Here is a 24114-nt window from a genome sequence, read left to right as displayed (position 1 = left end):
GAGGGAGTTCCAGGATTTTGACCCAATGACGATGAAGGAACGGCCGATATATTTCCAAGATATATTTGCATGAAACACAGAAGGTTAGTATGCAGGTGCAGCAGGTGATCAGGAAGGCCAATGGAATCTTGGCTTTTATTGCAAGGGGGATGGAGTATAAAAGCAGGGAAGTCTTGCTTCAGTTATACAGGGTACTGGTGAGGCCACACCTGGAATACTGCGTACAGTTTTGGTTTCCATATTTAAGAAAAGATATACTTGCTCTCGAGGCAGTTCAGAGAAGGTTCACTCAGTTGATTCCGGAGATGAGGGGGTTGACTTATGAGGAAAGGTTGAGTAGGTTGGGCCTCTACTCATTGGAATTCAGAAGAATGAGAGGCGATCTTATCGAAACATATAAGATTGTGAGGGGGCTTGATCGGGTGGATGCGGTGAGGATGTTTCCACTGATGGGTGAGACTAGAACTAGGGGGCATAATCTTAGAATAAGGGGCTGCCGTTTCAAAACTGAGATGAGGAGAAACTTCTTCACTCAGAGGGTGGTAAATCTATGGAATTTGCTACCTCAGAGAGCTGCGGAAGCTGCAACATTAAATAAATTTAAAATGGAGATAGACAGTTTCCTAACTGATAAGGGAATTAAGGGTTATGGGGAGCGGGCAAGGAAGTGGACGTGAGTCTAGGTTCGGATCAGCCATGATCCTATTGAATGGTGGAGCAGGCCCGAGGGGCCGTATGGCCTACTCCTGCTCCTACTTCTTATGTTCTTAAGTCAGGATGGTGTGTGACTCGGAGGGGAACTTGGAGGTGGTGGTGTTCCTGTGCGCCTGCTGCCCTTGACCTTCTAGGTGGAAGAGGTCGCGGGTTTGGGAGGTGCTGCCGAAGAAGCCTTGGCGAGTTGCTGCAGTGCATCTTGTAGATGATACACACTGCAGCCACGGTGCGCCGGCGGTGGAGGGAGTGAATGTTTAAGGTGGTGGATGGAGGGCCAATTGGATTGCTCCTTCAAACAGCCGGTACAGGCACGAAGGGTCGAATGGCTTCCCTCTGCGCTGTATGATTCTATTCTATGATCTTGTTTACAGCTCCAGCTCGCCGTCAGACGAATAAGCAAATAATGTGTTTATTGGCAGTGTTGCTTGGAGAGGAACGTTAGCCCAAGATCTGGGAAAACTTCCTCCTCCTCCCCGAATAGCAACATGGGATCCTTTTAATCACCTGATGGTGGCGTTGGTTTAACATCGCATCTGAAGGATGGCGCCTCTGACAATGTAGCACTCCCTCAGTGTGTCAAATGGATGGGATTTGAGTGGGGGTTGTCGGGGGGGGGGGGCGGCGGTGCTGCTGATTGGCCCTGTCCTACTTTCGGATATCCACTCCACCTATACATGAGCCCACCCACGGGTCATTACGCAATGCCTCTTTATCAATCTTCCCCCTTCTCCCCCATTTGTTTTCTCTGCAAGTATTGCGAATGAAAAATAAAGGAAGACTTTTAAAGCGCCTTTCACGACCTCAGGACATCCCAAAGCGCTTTACAGCCAATGAAGTACTTTTGAAGTGTAGTCACTGTTGTAATGTGGGAAACGCGGCAGCCAATTTGCGCACAGCAAGCTCCCACAAACAGCAATGTGATAATGACCAGATCATCTGTTTTTTGAGGGATAAATATTGGTCCAGGACACCAGGGGGAGAACTCACCCTGCTCTTCTTCGAAATAGTGGCCATGGTATCTTTTACATCCACCTGAGAGAGCAGGCGGGGGCCTCGGTTTAACGTCTCATCCAAAAGGCGGCACCTCCGACAGTGCAGCACTCCCTCAGCACTGCACTGGGAGTGTCAGCATGGATTTTTGTGCTCAAGTCTCTGGAGTGGGACTTGAACCTTCTGACTCAGAGGCGAGAGAGTGCCGCCCACTGAGTCACAGCTGATGAAAGATGACTGCCTTACTACATCCAGTGCATAGTAACAGAAGCTCCTTTGGTTCGGTCAGGAGAGGTTAGCCAATTTTCATGAGAATTACATATATATATTTTTAAAATACAAGTGAATGTGATTGAACTCCAGGGTTATGAAGAGCCGGGTCATGGTGGAGTGGAATCACGTCTTGTGATGTTCTACTTTATTCCTTTCTTTCACAGTCCTCAATATCGGGGAAGGAGGATTTTGGGAAGGCACTGTCAAAGGTCGGACGGGCTGGTTCCCTGCGGACAACGTGGAGGAAGTCCCAAACAAACCTCCGGACACCAAACACGGTAGGATGTCCAAGGACCCGTAAAATTCCTCTTTAGTTTTATTGTGATCACTTTCTATTTAAATTTAATGTGTCGGCCCAGCAAGGTCCTGATGTTATTGCTGGAGCAAGGAATACTTTAATACACTTTATGCTTTCTGTCAGCAAGAAACACTCCCAGGGCAGGTACAGCACAGGTTAGATACAGAGTAAAGCTCCCTCTACACTGTCTCATCAAACACTCCCAGGGCAGGTACAGCACGGGTTAGATACAGAGTAAAGCTCACTCTACACTGTCCCATCAAACACTCCCAGGGCAGGTACAGCACAGGTTAGATACAGAGTAAAGTGCCCTCTACACTGTCCCATCAAACTCTCCCAGGCCAGGTACAGCACGGGTTAGATACAGAGTAAAGCTCACTCTACATTGTCCCATCAATCACTCCCACGGCAGGTGCAGCACAGGTTAGATACAGAGTAAAGCTCCCTCTACACTGTCCCATCAAACACTCCCAGGGCAGGTACAGCACGGGTTAGATACAGAGTAAAGCTCCCTCTACACTGTACCATTGATATACCTATCAATTCATTCCATGAAAAGCGACGAGTTAAGACAGTAACTATAGGCTTTTATTGGCTAAATAACAGAGCCCACCCTCGTGGGTGATCGGTTCCAACAAGGAGGAATACCAGCCAGTCGATCACCTTTATACCTGGGAAAGCAGGCGGAGCCATGGGCGGAGTCAGCTGAAGTCAGCCCAGGTATAACAGCGTGGCAAGAGGTAACCTTGTGTAGTGATACAACAGTGTAAACAGTGATAACCATAGTGTAACGAGAGTGAACGATAACAGTGGTTTACCACAACCATCAAACGCTCCCACGACATGTAAAGCACGGGGTTAGATACAGAGTAAAGCTCTCTCCACCCTGTTCCATCAAACGCTCCCAGGGCAGGTACAGCACAGGTTAGATACAGAGTAAAGCTCCCTCTACACGGTCCCATCAAACACTCCCACGGTATGTACAGCACGGGTTAGATACAGAGTAAAGCTCCCTCTGCACTGTACCAACAAACAGTCCCAGGGCAGGTACAGCATGGGTTAGATACAGAGTAAAGCTTCCTCTACACTGTCCCCATCAAACACTTCCAGGGTAGGTACAGCACGGGTTAGATACAGAGTAAAGCTCCCTCAACACTGTCCCATCAAACACTCCCAGGGCAGGTACAGCACGAGTTTGATACAGAGTAAAGCTCCCTCAACACTGTCCCATCAACACTCCCAGGGTAGGTACAGCACGGGTTAGATACAGAGTAAAGCTCCCTCTACACTGTCCCATCAAACACTCCCAGGGCAGGTACAGCACGGGGTTAGATACAGAGTAAAGCTCCCTCTACACTGTCCCATCAAACACTCCCAGGGCAGGTACAGCACGGGTTAGATGCAGAGTAAAGCTCCCGCTACACTGTCCCATCAAACACTCCCAGGGCGGGTACAGCACAGGTTAGATACAGAGTAAAGCTCCCTCTACACTGTCCCATCAAACACTCCCAGGGCAGGTACAGCACGGGTTAGATACAGAGTAAAGCTCCCTCTGCACTGTCCCATCAAACACTCCCAGGGCAGGTACAGCACGGGTTAGATACAGAGTAAAGCTCCCTCTACACTGTCCCATCAAACACTCCCAGGGCAGGTACAGCACGGGTTAGATACAGAGTAAAGCTCCCTCTACACTGTCCCATCAAACACTCCCAGGAATGAAGGGAATACTAAGAGAGGTGGAGGAGTTCCACGTTAGAGGGCAGACGGAATCTCGGTTTGAAACCTCATCCGAAAAATGCGGCGCGGACCATGCAGCACTCTCTCAGTGCTGCTGGAGTGTCGGCCTAGATTCAACCCTTGGTGTAGATCTTGAACACACGACCTTGTGACTCCGAGGTGACAGTGTAACTAACTGAGCGAAGCTGACACTGAGGAAAGTTGAGAGTCACACTGCCCAGAGTATTGGTAAAATGGAGAAAGATTGGAAAGTTTTCCATAGAGAGGGTTTCAGATTAGAGGCTGAGAGAAGCACTCGTGTTTATTCTCCCTCAGTTTCATCGCTGCACCACTGGCGACCGTGCCTTCAGCTGCCGGGGCCCTAAGCTCTGGAATTCCCTCCCTAAACCTCTCCGCCTGTCTCTCCTCCTTTAAGACGTTCCTTAAAACCTACCTCTTTGACCAAGCTTTTGGTCACCTGTCCTAAATATCTCCTTATGGGGCTCGGTGTCAATTTTTGTCTGATAACGTATCGTGTGAAGCGCCTTGGGATCTTTTACTGCATTAAAGGCGCTATAGAAATGCGTGATGTTGTTGTCACATCTCTCAGAAACATCTCGAAGCGTTGCCCTGCGATAAATTACTTTGAGCTGTGGTGACGGTCGACGGACTTTTATTGATGCAAGCTGAGAGAATAGAAAGGAGGGAACTTGACCTTTGTCAAGACGCCCGGATAGATTGATGCTGAAACCTTGCGCAGTTTTGCCGTGGCCAGAGTGGATATGGGGCAGTGGCATTCGTTTCCGGATTGTTCCGGAGAGGGGATCTCATCGAAACCTATAAAATTCTGTCAGGCCTGAACAGACTAGATGCAGGAAGGATGTTCCCGATGGTCGGGGAGTCCAGAACCAGGGGTCACAGTCTAAGGATAAGGGGTAAGCCATTTAGGACTGAAATGAGGAGGAATTTCTTCACCCAGAGAGTGGTGAACCTGTGGAACTCTCTGCCACAGAGGGCGGTGGAGGCCAGTTCATTAAATATATTCAGGAAAGAGTTGGATATATTTCTTACGGCTAAAGGGATATGGGGAGAAGGCAGGGACAGGGTACTGAATTTAGATGATCAGCCATGATCTCATTGAATGGCGGAGCAGGCTCGAGGGGCCGAATGGCCTTCCTTCCACGCTGTGAAAGTTTATGGTTGCTGTAGGTGACATCTCAACTGAGATACAAGGGGAGGGATCATCGGAACAGGAGGAGGCCATTCAGCCCCTCGAGCCTGTTCCGCCATTCGATGAAATCATGACTGATCTGCGACCTAACTCCATATACCCGCCTTTGCCCCATATCCCTTAATACCTTTGGTTAACAGAAAGCTATCAATCTCAGATATAACATTAACAATTGACCCAGCATCAATTGCCGTTTGCAGAAGAGAGTTCCAAACTTCTGCCACCCTTTGTGTGTAGTAGTGTTTCCTAATTTCACTCCTGAAAGGTCTGGCTCTAATTTTTAGACTCTGCCCCCGAGTCCTAGACTCCCCAACCAGCGGAAATAGTTTTTCTCTATCTACCCTATCAGTTCCCCTTAATATCTTGAAAACTTCACTCAAGCCTTCTAAATTCCGGGGAATACAACCCTAATTTGTGTAATCTCTCCTCGTAATTTAACCCTCCGGGAACCATCCTGGTAAACCTATGCTGCACTCCCTCCAAGGCCAGTATATCCTTCTGAAAGTGTGGAGTCCAGAACTGAAGGCAGTTCAGTCACAGAGGCAGGGTAAGGATGAAGAGGGGTGTCTCTGACAGACACTTAGCTTTTCTTCAACTAAACTGCCCCCGTCCCACTGCGGCGAAGACAGTACGAGAGAACGCGGAGGTACGGCTATTCCAGCAGTCATAGTGATGCTGAAAGTTCCCTGTGAAATCTACAATTTTTAATAGAGGACTTTCACTGCAGCTGTGAATGCTGGGATAGCTGGACCTCCATCATGGTCTTTGTCAACTCCAACATGTGAAAGCAAAACCACACAGCCTGGTGGGCTATGGAGAGATGAGAAGAAGGCAGACAAAGAAAAAGCTGTTGGAAATTGTGATTATATTAACACTACTTGATTTCCCCTTTCAGCCACGCTTCTGTCCAGAGCCTGTAGTTTTACCTTCCCTTGTTGTGGAGTGCCATCCAGTGGCCTTGTCAGTAATTGACAGTTAGCTCGCTCAAAGGAGGCAGAGACTGCAAGTGTTTCTTTCCTCCCCCTTCCCTCCCCTCCTCCCACCCCTCTCTCCTCCCCTCCTCCCTCTCCCCTCCCCTCCCCCCTCTCTCCTCCCTCCCCACTCTCTCCTCCCTCCCCCCTCCCTACCCCCTCTCTCCTCCCCTCCTCCCTCTCCCCTCCCTCTCCCCTTCCCCCTCCCCTCCCTCTCTCTCTACTCTTCTCCCCTCCCCCCTCCCTCCTCCCCCTCCCTCCGCCCCTCCCCTCCTCCCGTCCCCTCCTCCCCTCCCCTCCTCTCTCTCCCCTCCCCCAGCCCTCCCCCTCCTTCCCTCCTTCCCTCCCCTTCCCTCTCTCCTTCCCTCCCCCTCCCTCTCTCCTCCCCTCCCTCTCTCTCTACTCTTTTCCCCTCCCCCATCCTCCTCCCCCCTCCCTCCCCCCTCCCTCCGCCCTCCCTCTCCCCTCCCTCTCCCCTCCCTTCCCCTCCTCCCCTCTCTCTCTCCTCCCCTCCCCTCCTCCCCTCCCCTCCTCCCCTCCCCTCCTCCCCTCCCCTCCTCCCTCTCCCATCCCCCTCCCTCTCCCCTTCCCCTTCACTCCCTCTCCTCGCCCCCTCCCCCTCGTCCCCCTCTCCCCCTCCTCTTCCTCCCCCTCCTCTTCCTCCCCCCTCCCCTCCTTCCTTTTTTTAACCGCTTAACAGTCAGTTACTTTTTCTTTTGCAGAGAGTCGGAGCGAGAAGGCGAAGCGATTGTTCCGACACTACACGGTGGGCTCCTACGACAGCTTCGATGCCCCGAGGTAGGGACGTTGCTGTTTGGTTGACCCTAGGTCGTGTTTGCCAGTTGTAGGGGGAAGATGGCGGGTGGGGGGGGGGAGGGGTATCTCGGTGACGGCTCTGGCTGTGGAGAGTTGCCAAGGCGTGTTTTGGAGCACAGCGTGAAGTAATCCGTTTTGACCAGAAAAATTCCGCATTGGTGCTGAGCTCCGTGATATTGTTTCGTGTTTAAACAGTGAGGTTCTCCCAAGGCCTCGCCAATCAAATGGGCCCTTTGAAAGAAAGAACTTGCATTTCTATAGCACCTTTCACAACCTCAGAACGTCCCGAAGCGCTTTACAGTCAATAAAGCACTTTTTTTTTTGGAGTGCAGGCGCTGTTGTAATGTAGGAAACACGGCAGCCAATTTGTGCACAGCAAGCTCCTACAAACAGCAATGTGATGATGATCAGATCATTAAATGTTGGTTGAGGGATCAATACTCGCCAGGGCACCGGGAAGAACTCACCTGCTCCTCTTCGAAATACTAGCCGCAGGATCTTTTACATCCACCCGAGAGGGCAGACGGGGCCTCGGTTTAACGTCTCATCCGAAAGACAGCACCTCCGACAGTGTGGCACTCCCTCAGCACTGCACTGGGAGTGTCGGCCTGGATTTATGCGCTCAGGTCCCTGAAGTGGGGACTGGAACCCACAACCTTCTGACTCAGAGACGAGGGTGCTACCCACTGCCTACAAATACTGCAGCTGTCACCTCCCCTACTCTTCTTCGAAATGGTGCCATGGAGTCTTTTATGTCCTGAAAGAGCAGGCGGCCGGGACCTCGGTTTTTAACATCTCACCCGAAAGACCATTAGCATGTTGTGACCATCACGGCTTTCAATACATCATTGATAGCAAGGCTACGGCTAGTCTGAGAAAATGCTTACGTCCCTTGGCTGTGCTTGATGTAACAAGACTACTAAGCGCTTAGTTTGAGTATAAAACAAGGCTTTAATCAACTGTTTCACAACCATGAGTTTCTAGTTACAATCACTAGTTCCCGGTTACAGAAACATCCTGAGCAAGCTGGGCCCACGCCCGAGTATTTATACTCCTTGGACGGCGCCACCAGCTGGCCGCCCAGTGTTACTTCATGTGTCATGATAAGATTCATGACAACGTGCGGTTCGGCAGCACTACCATCTCGGGAGTAAGTAAGGAGGTTGCCATCTCCCATCTGAGGATATTCCTCTCACTCCTCCATCCAGTATTAAAGCAATTCGTAGCATTCCTCTCGCCTTTCTGTGGCTGGAGATCATGTAAATACAAGAGAGTGCAACGGAGGCAAAGCTATCCCAGCATCCATAGAAACTAGGAGCAGGAGTAGGCCATTCGGCCCTTCGAGCCTGCTCCGCCATTCAACGAGATCATGGCTGATCATCCAAACCCTAGCACCCGGTCCCTACACCGACAGCCATCCCACCCAAGCCCTATCCCCGTAACCCCACGTATTTAATCCCCCCTAACACTAAGGGTCAATTTTTATCATGGCCAATCAACCTAACCCACACATCTTTGGACTGTGGGAGGAAACCGGAGCACCCGGAGAAAACCCACGCAAACACGGGGAGAATGTGCAAACTCCACACAGACAGTCACCCGAGGCCGGATTTGAACCCGGGTCCCTGGCGCTGTGAGGCAACAGTGCTAACCACTATGCCACCGTGCTGCAATGGAAGCTGCAATAGTTGCAATGGAAGTCCTCTGTTTAAAATTATAGACTGAAAATTAATTTAACTTTGGTAGGAAAAATAGAAAAGCAGAGTATTTTTTAAATGATGAGAGATTGGGAAATGTTGGTGTTCAGAGGGACCTGGGTGTCCTTGTACACCAATCACTGAAAGTTAACATGCAGGTACAGCAAGCAATTAGGAAAGTGATGCGCCTCAATGACTTCAAGACTCAAAGTTAACTGAATAAAACAAGGCTTTTATTAGCAAAGAAAAGATGCCTGTGGCTTCACCTAGCATGCTGCTGTTCTGCTGCAAGACAAGCCTGGGCTTGTCTTAAGTAGGGCCAGGTATGGGCGGAGCCGACACACAAAGGGGGCGGTGCACTATACACAATACAAGGTAAAACATCGGAGCAGGCAATACAATATATGTAGTTAACTACAGAGTCTGATGAATGACATATTTCATCTCAGAAAGCAAATGGTATGTTGGCCTTTATTACAAGAGGGTTTGAGTATAAGAGTAAAGACATCTTACTGCAATTATATAGGGCCCTGGTGAGACCACAGCTGGAGTATTGTGTATAGTTTTGGTCTCCTTACCTAAGGAAGGATATACTTGCCATAGAGGGAGTGCAACGAAGGTTCACCAGACTGGTTCCTGGGATGGGGGGATTGTCCTATGAGGAGAGATTGAGTAGACTAGGCCTATATTCTCTAGAGTTTAGAAGAATGAGAGGTGATCTCATTGAAACATACAAAATTCTTACAGGGCTTGACAGGGTAGATGCAGGGAGGATGTTTCCCCTGGCTGGGGAGTCTAGAACCAGGGGTCACAATCTCAGAATAAGGGGTCGGCCATTTAGGACTGAGATGAGGATAAATTTCTTCACTCAGAGGGTGGTGAATCTTTGGAATTCTCTACCCCAGAGGGCTGTGGAGGCTCAGTCGTTGGGTGTATTCAAGACAGAGATCGATAGATTGTTGATCATTAAGGGAATCAAGGGATATGGGGATAGTGCAGGAAAGTGGAGATGAGGTCGAAGATCAGCCATGATCTTATTGAATGGCGGAGCAGGCTTGAAGGGGCCGAATGGCCGACTCCTGCTCCTATTTCTTATGTTCTTAAACACAAATCTTTGCAAATCTCACAGCCAGGTGGGCTGTGAAGATTAAAAAGTGAGGAAAAGGGGAAATGGAACACAAAGAACAGGGGAAGAGGATGTGAGGAGAGAGAATATATTAATGTGATTCCTATATATTCTCGGGATGTGGGCGTTGCTGGCAAGGCCGGTGTTCATTGCCCGTCCCCGAGCTGCCTTGAGAAGGTGGTGGTGGGCCGCCTCCTTGAACCGCCGCAGACTCCCACAATGGCGTCCGCAGGGAATTCCAGGAATTTTGCCACGGCTGTCCACTGCAACCCAGCTTGCTGTTTTCAGACATGGAAAATCTCCGGCCTGGAATTTGTCCAGACTTGACAGCTGCGGTGATTGTCGGGAGTTAGCCGGGGCTCGGTGGGCAGCACTCTCTCTCTCTCTCTCTCGCCTCTGAGTCAGACGGGGTTGTGGGTTCGAATCCCACTCCAGACACTTGAGCACAAAAATCCAGGCCGACACTCCCAGTGCGGTACTGAGGGAGTGCTGAGCACCTCTTTCATTAAACCGAGGCCCCCTCGGGTGGATGTAAAAGATCCCGTGGCACTATTTCGAAGAAGAGCAGGGGGAGTTCTCCCCGGTGTCCTGGGGCCAATATTTGCCCCTCAATCAACATCACTAAAACAGATTATCCGGTCATTATCACATTGCTGTTTGTGGGAGCTTGCTGTGCGCAAATTGGCTGCCGCGTTTCCTACATTACAGTGACTACACTTCAAAAAACGTATTTGATTGGCTGCGAGGCGCTTTGGGACGTCCTGAGGTGGTGAAAGGTGCTATATAAATGCACGTTCTTCTCTCTTTACAGACTGTGTAAGTGCATCAAGAGTAAAAGGGACGGGAGTGCAGAATGGGTTTTGAGTCTTTTTCCTTTGGTTTCTAACATTCATACCCTTCATTCTCGGTAATTCACCCTGTTGGCATTATGGGGCAAGAGGTCTTTTGGTGGAGACGGGGTGTGTGAGTGTGAGTGAAGAGAGGGCTTTAGGAGGACATGAGGGAGGTGCATGCTAGGCAGCAGACGTTTGCAAAAACTGATGCTGCCCTTGAGAGATGACGGAGTGTGTGGTGGGGGAGAGGGGCCTCTGGTGCATGTGCGAGAGACGCTGACTCAGTGAGAGGCAGTGTGAGATGTGAGGCTCTAGGTGGCAGTGTGAGACAGGGATGTGCTGGGAGCCTGCACTCAGGCCCCAGACTAAAATGTGAGCCTCTCTCACTCGGTCGTTGAGCAAGGAAGGACCAAAGTCTATTTAGCCGTGACATTCATCAGGTCTCGGGGGCCTTTTGTGTTTTAAAAAAAATATATCAGGTGATGGAGTGCCTCAGCGCCGTGACCTTATTCGGGGCATTCTGTGCATCTTGGATCAGTGCAGCCATTTTAACACACTACCAAAGATCAAAGGTCAGACAGAGCAAACAAAATGGTTTCCCTCCTGGGCCTTCATCTCAGGATCTAAGCAGACAGAACAGGGGCAGGGAAAGGGATCAGGCTTCCTGAGGTGTGCTTTGGTGCTGTTGTAAATTCACAAATAACCTTAATAACTGATAACCGGAAGGGAGTGAAGGAAGTGGAAGCAAAAAAAAATAGCCTTTCGTAGTTACAACTCTAATTTCTGGTGTCCATGTTTATATTTTGGAAATGCCCAGGCTGGCGCCCCGCCCCCGCTCCAAAGAAAAAGGACGGTCTGTTGTTCCAAAATTGGACATTTGCTCAGGTCCTCATCTCCCCCCGACCCCCCAGCCTCCTTAGAAGAGAGCGTGGTGTGTAAGGTGGAAAATAATAACACACGAGACACTTCTGAAGTGATTGTAAGACTCCATTACCTCGGGCAGTTTAGCTAAGCATCCCCCTCTCGCTGCACTGAGTTGCTGTCGCCTGAAGCAGATCCCAAGAGTCGTGAGCATTGTCACAGACACTAACCCATTGGTTGCTCGTCTGCCAGATTGAAAAAAAAAACAGGCACTATTCTCGGGCGGTGTAACCCTCACTCTGTTCGCCTCACCACTGGTGGCTGGGCCTTCAGCCAGCTGGGCCAGGAGAGATTGGGATGATTGGGCTTATACTCGCTGGAGTTTAGAAGAATGAGAGGGGATCTCATTGAAACATATAACATTCTGACAGGACTAGACAGACTAGATGCAGGAAGGATGTTCCCGATGGCAGGGGAGTCCAGAACCAGGGGTCACAGTCTAAGGATAAGGGGTAAGCCATTTAGGACAGAGATGAGGAGGAATTTCTTCACCCAGAGAGTGGTGAACCTGTGGAATTCTCTACCACAGAAGGCAGTTGAGGCCAATTCATTAAATATATTCAAGAAGGAGTTGGATATATTTCTTAAGGCTAAAGGGATCAAGGGATATGGGGAGAAAGCAGGGACAGGGTACTGAATTTGGATGATCAGCCATGATCGCATTGAATGGCGGAGCAGGCTTGAGGGGCCGAATGGCCTACTCCTGCTCCTATCTTCTATGTTTCTATGGGCCCTAAGCTCTGGAATTCCCTCCCTTAACCTCTCCGCCTCGCTGCCTCTATCTCCAACTTTAAGATGCTCCCTGTCCTAATGTCTCCTCCTTTGGCTCAGCGTTAATTTTTTATCTGATTTACACTCCTGTGGTCTTATAGCAGTGGTCTTATAGGGTGGTCTTTAGGAATGGTCTTATAGGGGTGGTCTTATAGGAGTGGTCTTGTAGGAATGGTCTTATAGGAGTGGTCTTGTAGGAGTGGTCTTGTAGGAGTGGTCTTGTAGGAGTGGTCTTGTAGGAGTGGTCTTGTAGGGGTGGTCTTGTAGGGGTGGTCTTGTAGGGGTGGTCTTGTAGGGGTGGTCTTGTAGGGGTGGTCTTGTAGGGGTGGTCTTGTAGGGGTGGTCTTGTAGGGGTGGTCTTGTAGGGGTGGTCTTGTAGGGGTGGTCTTGTAGGGGTGGTCTTGTAGGGGTGGCCTTGTAGGGGTGGCCTTGTAGGGGTGGCCTTGTAGGGGTGGCCTTGTAGGGGTGGCCTTGTAGGGGTGGCCTTGTAGGGGTGGCCTTGTAGGGGTGGCCTTGTAGGGGTGGCCTTATAGGGGTGGTCTTACAGGATGGCCTTAGGTATGTCCTTATAGGGTGGTCTTATAGGGTGGCCTTATATGAGGGGCCTGAGAGGGTGGTCTCATAGTGTGGACCTATAGGGGTGGTCTTATAGGGTTGGTCTTATAGGAGTGGTCTTATAGGGTGGTCTTATAGGGTGGTCTTATAGGAGTGGTCTTATAGGGTGGTCTTATAGGAATGGTCTTATAGGGTTGGTCTTATAGTGTGGTCTTATAGGAGTGGTCTTATAGGAATGGTCTTATAGGAGTGGTCTTATAGGAATGGTCTTATAGTGTGATCTTATAGTGTGGTCTTGTAGGAGTGGCCTTATAGGGGTGGTCTTATAGGATGGCCTTATAGGGTGGTCTTATAGGGTGGCCTTATAGGGTGGCCTTATAGGGGTGGCCTTATAGGGGTGGTCTTATAGGGTGGCCTTATAGGGTGGCCTTATAGGGGTGGCCTTATAGGGTGGCCTTATAGGGGTGGCCTTATAGGGGTGGCCTTATAGGGGTGGCCTTATAGGAGTGGTCTTATAGGAGTGGTCTTGTAGGAGTGGTCTTGTAGGAGTGGCCTTTTAGGGGTGGCCTTGTAGGGGTGGCCTTGTAGGGGTGGCCTTGTAGGGGTGGCCTTGTAGGGGTGGTCTTGTAGGGGTGGTCTTGTAGGGGTGGTCTTGTAGGGGTGGTCTTGTAGGGGTGGTCTTGTAGGGGTGGTCTTGTAGGGGTGGTCTTGCAGGGGTGGTCTTGCAGGGGTGGTCTTGCAGGGGTGGTCTTGCAGGGGTGGTCTTGCAGGGGTGGTCCATTAGGGGTGGTCCATTAGGGGTGGTCCTGTAGGGGTGGTCTTGTAGGGGTGGTCTTGTAGGGGTGGTCTTGTAGGGGTGGTCTTGTAGGGGTGGCCTTAGGGATCAAGGGATATGGGGAGAAGGCAGGGACAGGGTACTGAATTTGGATGATCAGCCATGATCTAATTGAATGGCGGAGCAGGCTCGAAGGGCCGAATGGCCGACTCCTGCTCCTATCTTCTATGTTTCTATGTGAAGCGCCTGGAGACATTTTACTACGTTAAAAGGCGCTGTATAAATGCAAGTTGTTGTTGTTGTCATGGCTAGAGTAGAGGAACGTTAGCAAGCTGGGCTGACTGGCAAGCGTGAACAGGAACCTGTGCGGCCTGGCTGACGCGAGGGAGCGGGATTCTTCTGGCTCTGCGTCGTCATAGAGAGGGCCAGGGTGCGTGGGGCCTGACATAAGAAAACTACTAGGCACTTGGTCTAAGCGTTAAACAAAGCTTTAATCAACTGTTTTACAACATGGAGATCTAGTTGTTTCCTTCACTAGTTCCTGTTAAAGAATATCCTGAGAAAGCTGGGCCCATGCCCGAGTATTTATACTCTCCCTGGACAGCGCCACCAGCAGGCCGCCCAGTATTATTTCATAAGTCATTTTCACATGAATGACCAGATTCATGTCAGGGCCTGAGTGGGATGAGGCAGCGGGAGCCTGTGAGGCTCAGGGTGCCATGAGGTGGCTGTGCTGGCTGTTGTGACAGAGCAGGAGCTTCTGCTCGCTGACCTCCAGTGGCTCCCGGTCCGGCAAGGCCTCAATTTAAAAATTCTCATCCTTGTTTTCAAATCCCTCCGTGGCCTCCTCGCTCGCCCCCTCCCTATCTCTGTAACCCCCTCCAGCCCCACAACCCCCACCGAGATCTCTGCGCTGCTCCAATTCTGGGGTCATGAGCATCCCTGATTTTAATCGCTTCACCATTGGTGGCCGTGCCTGGGTCCTAAGCTCTGGAATTCCCTCCCTAAACCTCTTTGCCTCTCTATCTCTCCAACTTTAGGAAGCTGATTAAAACCTACCTCTTTGACCAAGCTTTTGGTCACCTGTCCCAATGTCTCCTCATGTGGCTCGGTGTCAAATTTTGTTTGATAATCGCTCCTGTGAAGTGCCTCGGGACGTTTTACTACGTTAAAGGCGCTGTATAAATGCAAGTTGTTGTTGTTGTATGGCGTGACAGTGTGCAGTGACGGAACAGGAGCTTGTAATGCCGATAGGGGCCGCGAACCCTCCTGGATTGTCCTACATAGTTACATAGAAGATAGGAGCAGGAGTAGGCCATTCGGCCCCTTGAGCCTGCTCCGCCATTTAATGAGATCATGGCTGATCATCCAAATTCAGTACCCTGTTCCTGCTTTCTCCCCATATCCCTTGATCCCTTTAGCCTTAAGAAATATATCCAACTCCTTGAATATATTTAATAAGTTGGCCTCAACTGCCTTCTGTGGTAGAGAATTCCACAGGTTCACCAATCTCTGGGTGAAGAAATTCCTCCTCATCTCTGTCCTAAATGGCTTACCCCTTATCCTTAGACTGTGACCCCTGGTTCTGGACTCCCCCGCCATCGGGAACATCCTTCCTGCATCTAGTCTGTCTAGTCCTGTTAGAATTTTATAAGTTTCAATGAGATCCCCTCTCATTCTTCTAAACTCCAGCGAGTACAAGCCCATTCGACCCAATCTCTCCTCATACGTCATTCCTGCCATCCCAGGTATCAGTCCTGGAGTCTCCCGTGAATTATAGCTTAATCTCCCGGACACGAGCAATCCGGGAGGAACGTAACCGGGGCACTTGCTTGGCCTGACTCATGACAGACAGCAGGGCCGCAACGCTCCCAGGGTGCCATGGGGCCCTGGCGCATGCCCCAACTCCGGGGTAACCATGCGACTGATAGAGTGGTTTCAGGAGCGCAGTGGATTGTGGGAATTGTAGCCGCCATTATCGGGCAACTAGAGGCAGGAACTCGGGGGGGGGGGCGGAGGGGTTAGGGCGAGGCGGTTGTATGGTCATGTGATGAAACCTCCTGGAATATGGTCCAATGGGAGCTGAATGCCCAGTTTAAAGAGAGCACGAGCTCGCGGGGCCTGGGACAAAACGGGAGGAGTAAATATCTCCTTTAATCGGCAAACAAGCCAACCACTGTAATGCATGGCACTTAAAATCTGAGGTTCCGATTGGCTACTTGCTGCAAAACTCATCTGGAGCTCACTGAAGTTTAGACGTACAAATCCAAAGACATTCATTCCAGCTTGTAAATAATGATCTAATATGCAGGGCACTTGACCCAACAAGTCCACGCTCTTTATGATTGCTGTCATGTCCTGCTTCTCACCATAGAGTGATACAGCACTGAAAGAGGCCATTCGGCCCACCGTGCCTCTTTGAACAAGCTATCCAATTAGTCCCACTCCCCACAGCCCTGCAGATTCTTTTCCCCTTTCCAGTGTTTGTCCGATTCCCTTTTGCAAGTTACTGTTGTATCTGCTCCCACCGCCCTTTCAGGCAGCGTGTTCTAGATCACAATGACCTCGCTGCGTTAAAAAAAATGTTTTCCTCATCTCCCCCTCTGGCTCTGTTTGAAAGTGACCGTAAACCTGTGCCCTCTGGTTACTGACCATTCTGCCGCTGGAAAAGGTTTTTCCTCGTTCTATCAAAAACCCTTCATGATTTTGAACCCCATATCCCTCAATCCCCTCTCTTTGCAGTTCTGCATGCCGTTGTCTCTTGGTGCCATTCATGCTGTCTACTTACATAGAAACATAGAAGATAGGAGCAGGAGTAGGCCATTCGGCCCCTCGAGCCCGCTCCACCATTTAATGAGATCATGGCTGATCATCCAAATTCAGTACCCTGTCCCTGCCTTCTCCCCATATCCCTTGATCCCTACTTCAACAGTCTGTGCTAGCTATTTTTTTCCAGGGATAGAAAGCTCTGCCGATAGGGGCCGCGAACCCTCCCGGATTGTCCTGGAGTCTCTCTCTTATTATAGCTTAATCTCCCGGGCATGAGCAGTCCGGGAAGGAGGAACGTCACCGGGAGCACTTGCTTCTCCCGTTTCGCTCTGGCCCAACTGACGACAGACAGCAGGGTTGCAACGCTCCCAGGGTGCCATGGGGCCCTGGCGCATGCCCCCCCTCCGGTGTAACCATGCGACTGATAGAGTGGTTTCAGGGGCGCAGTGGATTTGTGGGTATTGTAGCCGCCAGGTGATGGGAGGCGGGTGGAGCGGGCGGGATGGGGGTGGGGTGGGTGTGATGGGCTTGAGCACAGTTGTAATGCCTAGACGCTAACCTGGTCACGTCGCTGCTGCTAGGGCACACCCTGCGAAGATGTAGAGGGCCAAATAAGCATCTTTCGAGGTCAGTTAGATTCTATTTATTGGCGCCAGTGTTCCCTGCGCTTTGTTCTGCGCGGCCTGTTCCTTTAAATGCGTGGTCCCTTTAAGTTTCTGCGCCTGCGCGGTACGCACGATGTAAAAGTCAGTGAGCAGCCTGCGCGGGACCTTTGAGTACTGCGCGGCCCCCATGCCTGCGCACACACGCACCTTAGCGGCAGCACTGATTTCTCTAAACTTGCATGTGCTTGGCTCCTCTCCTTAATCTAGGCAGACACGGCCCCCAGTGCCAGCACTGAGGAGCGCTGCACTCTCAGACAAGATGTTAATACCGAGGCCCCCCGCTTGTCTGCCCTCTCTCGGGTGGACGCGAAAGCTCCCACAGCCACTATTCTGAAGAAGAGCAGGGGGGGAGTTCTCCCCAGCATGCTGGGGCCAATATTTATCCCTCAACCAACTTCACTGTAAAAAAAAAAAAAACCCAGATTATCTGCTCCTTTATTTCATTGCTGTTTGTGGGATCTCGCTGTGCGCAAATTGGCCGCCTCGTTTCCTACATTGGCTTCACTACAAAAAGTGCTTCGCTGGCTGTGAAGCGCTTTGGGACGTCCCGAGGTCGTGAAGGGTGCTGTATAAAGGAAGGTTCGTTCTTTCTCCCATCTCCGCCCTGCTGCCTTTTCGCCACTTCTCTGCCAAAGTCCCTGTGCCTTTCCCTTACGTCCCACAGCCGACTCACCACCCGCCCGCCCCCCCTGGCAAAAGTACCTTATCGCTGCTTTCCTGGCCCAGGCCCATCACCAGGACCAGGACTCAGGACTCAGGACCATCTCTGATGTCCTCAGAACACTTACTTTCCTTTACCAAAGTGCAGCAAACACTTCAAAGGACTTGCTTCCATCTCCCGCGTGTGCGGTGAGCTCATTCTGTCAGTGTAACACTTACCTCATAACATACTTTTCTTGTCACATTTCTTTCTGCCTCTCTTCCTCTGCCTCTCTTTCTCTGCCTCTCTCTCTGCTGTCTCTCTTTCTCTGTCAATCTTGTAAGAAATAGAAGCAGGAGTAGACCCTTTGAGCCTGCTCCGCCATTCAATAGGTTCATGGCTGACCTTCTACCTCAACTCCACTTTCCCGCCCTGTCCCCATATCTCTTAGTGTCCAAAATCTATCGATCTCTATCTTGACTATACTCAATTCAATTCAATTCAATTCAAATCGCTTTATTGGCATGACAAGGTACATCTTATGTTGCCAAAGCATCGAAAAACATTTATGGTTGAACACATAAATGCAGATCTATCCATACAGTGTATAAACAGATATATCCCTGAGTGTATAAATATACATTCATATAATTTGTATATACTCTTTTCTTAGATTTAATGGTTGTCCCTCTGTTTATGGCAAGCTGTAACATAGTGTGCCGCTAAGGTTACACAATTTCTCTGTTCCCCTAGTAGGTGACAGAGCATCCACAGCCCTCTGGGGTAGAGAGTTCCTAAGATTCACAACCCTCCGAGTGAAGAAATTTCTCCTCATCTCAGTCCTAACTGGCCGACCCCTTATTCTGAGACTGTGACCCTAGGACAAAGCAGCCCGCTTGATTGGCACCCCATCCACTACCTTTAAACATTCACTCCCTCCACCACCGGCGCACCGTGTCTGCAGTGTGTACCATCTACAAGATGCACTGCAGCAACTCGCCAAGGCTTCTTCGGCAGCACCTCCCAAACCCGCGACCTCTTCCACCTAGAAGGACAAGGGCAGCAGACACATGGGAACACCGCCACCTCCAAGTTCCCCTCCAAGTCACGCACCAGGCTTACTTGGAAATATAATCGGCCGATCCTTCATCGTCGCTGGGTCAAAATCCTGGAACTCCCTCCCTAACAGCACTGTGGGAGCACCTTCACCACACGGACTGCAACGGCTCAAGAAGGCGGCTCAACACCACCTTCTCAAGGGGCAATTAGGGGATGGGCAATAAATGCTGGCCTTACCAGCGACGCCCACATCCCATAAACGAATTTTTTAAGAAGTTCTAGAGTCTCCAGCCAGGGGAAGCAACTTCTCAGCATCGACCTGGTCAAGCCGCTTAAGAATTTTATACGTTTCAATGAGATCACCTCTCCATTCTTCTGAACTCTAGGGAATATAGGCCTAGTCTGCTCCATCTCTCCTCATAGGACAATCCCCCTCATCCCAGGAATCAGTCTAGTGAACCTTATCCTGATTGGTTCAAAATAAAACAGCAGCTCTTCAGAACTGAAGATGCCTATAACGTTTGAATCAAAAGCCAGGGGAATGTGGCTGGAACACCACGACGAGAGGCTACCAAGGAATTCTGAAAGCAACCGATCCTCGGGAGGACATATCAATAAAAAGTAAGGAGGAGGCAAATGAATCAAATTGGCCCAAAACGCGATGGGACAATGTTGTCAGCTGCCAGATGTTGTTGCTTCCAGGGCGCAGCAAATAGACTCATAAAAACATAACATGTTACATGTGTCACCATAAAATGATTCGTTTGGCTTATAAAGTGTTTGAATAGCTTCCTGAATGCTCCAGGGAGATGGCAGAGTCTGAGCAGGTGCTGAATGTTCCATCACACAGCATAGTGTTCTGTCAGCTCGACTCTCAACCGAGGGCGAAGATCTTCTCATTGTCTATCAGGATTTTTCGGTTCTGACTTTCCCACTCTAAAGTTTTACTCTCTCTTCCCCTCGGCTCTCCCTGCTTTGTCCTCCTGCTTCCTTCCTCCCATTTTCTCTAGCCCGTACTCTCTCTCTCTCTCCCCTCTCCGATCTCTCACTCTCTTCCCCTCTCACTATATCCATCCCCTCTTCCTTTTTCTTTTTCGCCCTCCTTATCTCTCAAGCTCCACTCTCTCACTCTCCCTCTCTCTCTCCCCTTATCACTATCTCACTCTCCCGACTGTATCTTTCTCTTCTCTAGGCTGCCCTCTTGCTCTCCTTTCTCTTCTCTTCCTCACTCACCCTCTCTCTTCCCTCTCTCTCCTTCTCACGCTGTTCCTCTCCCACCTCTCTTTCTCCCACTCTCTTTTCCCCTCACCCACTCTTTACTATCTCACCCCATCTCTTTTTCCCTCTCTCCCATCTCTCCTCCCTTCTCTCCCCCACTCATTTCCCTTCTCTTGCCCCTTCTCTTCTACGCCCCTTTCATATTCCCCTCTCTTCTCCTCCCACCCACTCTTCCAACTCTCTCCCCTCCTTTAACTCTCTCCCCTCCTCTCTCTCTCTCTCTCTCTCTCCCCTCCTCTCTCTCTCTCCCTCCTCTCTCTCTCTCTCTCTCTCCTCTCTCTCTCTCTCCCCTCCTCTCTCTCTCTCTCTCCCTCCTCTCTCTCTCTCTCCCCTCCTCTCTCTCTCTCTCTCCCCTCCTCTCTCTCTCTCTCCCCTCCTCTCTCTCTCTCTCTCCTCCTCTCTCTCTCTCTCCTCTCTCTCTCTCTCTCTCTCACCCCTCAGTCGCTCTCTCTCTCCCCTCAGTCGCTCTCTCTATCTCCCCATTCTCTCTCTCTCCCCAGTCTCTCTCACACTCCCAATCTCTCACACTCCCAGTCTCTCTCTCACACTCCCAATCTCTGTCTTTCACACTCCCAATCTCTCTCTCTCTCACTCCCAATCTCTCTCTCTCTATCTCCCCCCCAGTCTCTCTCACACTCCCAATCTCTCTCTCTCACACTCCCAGTCTCTCTCGCACACTCCCAGTCTCTCTCTCTCACACTCCCAATCTCTCTCTCTCACACTCCCAATCTCTCTCTCTCACACTCCCAATCTCTCTCTCTCACACATTCCCAATCTCTCTCTCTCTCACTCCCAGTCTCTCTCACACTCCCAATCTCTCTCTCTGACTCCAATCTCTCTCTCTCAGACTCCCAATCTCTCTCTCTCTCACACTCCCAATCTCTCTCTCTCTCACACTCCCAATCTCTCTCTCACACTCCCAATCTCTCTCTGTCTCTCACACTCCCAATCTCTCTCTCTCTCACACTCCCAATCTCTCTCTCTCACACTCCCAATCTCTCTCTCTCTCACACCCCAATCTCTCTCTCTCACACTCCAATCTCTCTCTCTCTCACACTCCCAATCTCTCTCTCTCTCACACTCCCAATCTCTCTCTCTCTCACACTCCCAATCTCTCTCTCTCACACTCCCAATCTCTCTCTCACTCCAATCTCTCTCTCTCTCACTCCCAATCTCTCTCTCTCTCACACTCCCAATCTCTCTCTCTCACACACTCCCAATCTCTCTCTCTCACACACTCCCAATCTCTCTCTCACACACACTCCCAATCTCTCTCTCACACACACTCCCAATCTCTCTCTCTCACACACTCCCAATCTCTCTCTCTCTCACACTCCCAATCTCTCTCACACTCCCAGTCTCTCTCTCTCACACACTCCCAATCTCTCTCTCTCTCACACACCCAATCTCTCTCTCACACTCCCAATCTCTCTCTCTCACACTCCCAATCTCTCTCTCTCACACACTCCCAATCTCTCTCTCTCACACACTCCCAATCTCTCTCTCTCTCTCTCACTCCCAATCTCTCTCTCTCACACTCCCAATCCCTCTCTCTCTCACACTCCCAGTCTCTCTCTCTCACACTCCCAGTCTCTCTCTCTCACACTCCCAATCTCTCTCTCTCACACACCCAATCTCTCTCTCTCACACTCCCAATCTCTCTCTCTCACACACTCCCAATCTCTCTCTCTCACACACTCCCAATCTCTCTCTCACACTCCCAGTCTCTCTCTCTCACACTCCCAGTCTCTCTCTCTCACACTCCCAATCTCTCTCTCTCACACTCCCAATCTCTCTCTCTCTCACATCCCAATCTCTCTCTCTCACACTCCCAATCTCTCTCTCTCTCACACTCCCAATCTCTCTCTCACTCCCAATCTCTCTCTCTCTCACTCCCAATCTCTCTCTCTCTCACACTCCCAATCTCTCTCTCTCACACACTCCCAATCTCTCTCTCTCACACACTCCAATCTCTCTCTCACACACACTCCCAATCTCTCTCTCACACACACTCCCAATCTCTCTCTCTCACACACTCCCAATCTCTCTCTCTCTCACACTCCCAATCTCTCTCACACTCCCAGTCTCTCTCTCTCACACACTCCCAATCTCTCTCTCTCTCACACACCCAATCTCTCTCTCACACTCCCAATCTCTCTCTCTCACACTCCCAATCTCTCTCTCTCACACACTCCCAATCTCTCTCTCTCACACACTCCCAATCTCTCTCTCTCTCTCACTCCCAATCTCTCTCTCTCTCTCACTCCCAATCTCTCTCTCTCTCACACTCCCAATCCCTCTCTCTCTCACACTCCCAGTCTCTCTCTCTCACACTCCCAGTCTCTCTCTCTCACACTCCCAATCTCTCTCTCTCACACACCCAATCTCTCTCTCACACTCCCAATCTCTCTCTCTCACACACTCCCAATCTCTCTCTCTCACACACTCCCAATCTCTCTCTCACACTCCCAGTCTCTCTCTCTCACACTCCCAGTCTCTCTCTCTCACACTCCCAATCTCTCTCTCTCACACTCCCAATCTCTCTCTCTCTCACACTCCCAATCTCTCTCTCTCACACTCCCAATCTCTCTCTCACTCCCAATCTCTCTCTCACTCCCAATCTCTCTCTCTCTCACTCCCAATCTCTCTCTCTCTCACTCCCAATCTCTCTCTCTCTCACTCCCAATCTCTCTCACACTCCCAATCTCTCTCTCTCTCTCTCCCAATCTCTCTCTCTCTCACTCCCAATCTCTCTCTCTCTCACTCCCAATCTCTCTCACACTCCCAATCTCTCTCTCTCACACTCCCAATCTCTCTCTCTCACACTCCCAGTCTCTCTCTCTCTCACATTCCCAATCTCTCTCTCTCTCTCACATTCCCAATCTCTCTCTCTCACACTCCCAATCTCTCTCTCTCTCACACTCCCAATCTCTCTCTCTCTCTCACACTCCCAATCTCTCTCTCACTCCCAATCTCTCTCTCTCACTCCCAATCTCTCTCACACTCCCAATCTCTCTCTCCTTCCCTCTCTCTCTCTCCTTCCCTCTCTCTGTCTCTCTCTCCTTCCCTCTCTTTCTCCTTCCCTCTCTCTCCTTCCCTCTCTCTCTCTCTCCTTCCATCTCTCTCTCTTTCCTTCCATCTCTCTCTCTCTCCTTCCCCCTCTCTCTCTCTCTCTCCTTCCCCCCCTCTCTCTCTCTCCTTCCCTCTCTCTCTCTCTCCTTCCCTCTCTCTCTCCTTCCCTCTCTCTCTCTCTCCTTCCCTCTCTCTCTTCCCCCCAGTCGCTCCCTCTCTCTCTTCCAACAACAACATGCCCTCGAGAAAGCCTCGGCACCGCCGGGCTCCCCCAGCTAGTCTATATATATAAAGCGGCTCGTCTGTCTGTCTGTCTGTCCGCCTGGTCTCGATGCGTTTGGAAGTTACAGAGCGTACCGACGCGCGCGTCGCCTCAAAAGAAAGCTTGCGATTCCGGACCGGTCATCGGCCTATTTACGTTTCGGCCGGACAAAAATCCCGCCCGCGGTATCCCAAAAACGTTCAGCGTTCTGCTCATTAGCATCTCATTAGCGACCGTGTGACGTCGAGGTCTTCCTACAGTTGAGTGTCGAGTGACTCGACGATTGACCAATCCTACGCTTCGGTGACCTGACCGGTCGACCAATCGGTGCGTGTGTGGGCGGGCCTTATCCTTCTGAACCGAGGTGAGTGGCCGCCATCTTGATTTTCCACGATTTTTCCCCCCACACTTTCTGTGTGTTAGGGAACTAAGGTAAATATTTGAATTATGTGTTAGGGAATTAATTAACAATTTATTTCAGTTTTATATTGTGTTTAGCAACCCCCCCTCCCTCCTCCTCACCCTCGCGCAGGGGGGACTCGGTGCTGGTCTCCAGGCCCGCTGCAGGCAGGCCTGAAGCTCCAAAAATTTCTCTATCTCTCTCTCTTCCCTCTCTCTCTCTCCTTCTCCTCTTCCCTCTCTCTCCTTCTCCTCTTCCCTCTCTCTCCTTCTCCTCTTCCAT

The 24114-nt window shown here is 50.6% G+C and overlaps 1 protein-coding gene across 1 annotated transcript in view; it reads left to right on the top strand.

Annotated features, from left to right (window-relative positions):
- LOC147099528 (SH3 and multiple ankyrin repeat domains protein 2-like) overlaps positions 1-24114 on the top strand; it is a 177446-nt gene that overhangs the window by 87939 nt on the left and 65393 nt on the right. Inside the window, exons 7-8 of the mRNA XM_085969757.1 lie at positions 2142-2255; positions 6916-6991. Coding sequence (XP_085825883.1) covers positions 2142-2255; positions 6916-6991 — 190 coding nt within the window. The remainder of the gene's footprint in view (positions 1-2141; positions 2256-6915; positions 6992-24114) is intronic.

This window comes from Somniosus microcephalus, chromosome 28, assembly GCF_052327205.1.
Source record: "Somniosus microcephalus isolate GS21.2 chromosome 28, FLI_Smic_1.0, whole genome shotgun sequence".
Taxonomy (NCBI): domain Eukaryota; kingdom Metazoa; phylum Chordata; class Chondrichthyes; order Squaliformes; family Somniosidae; genus Somniosus; species Somniosus microcephalus.
This window is presented reverse-complemented; position numbering and strand designations above follow the sequence as displayed.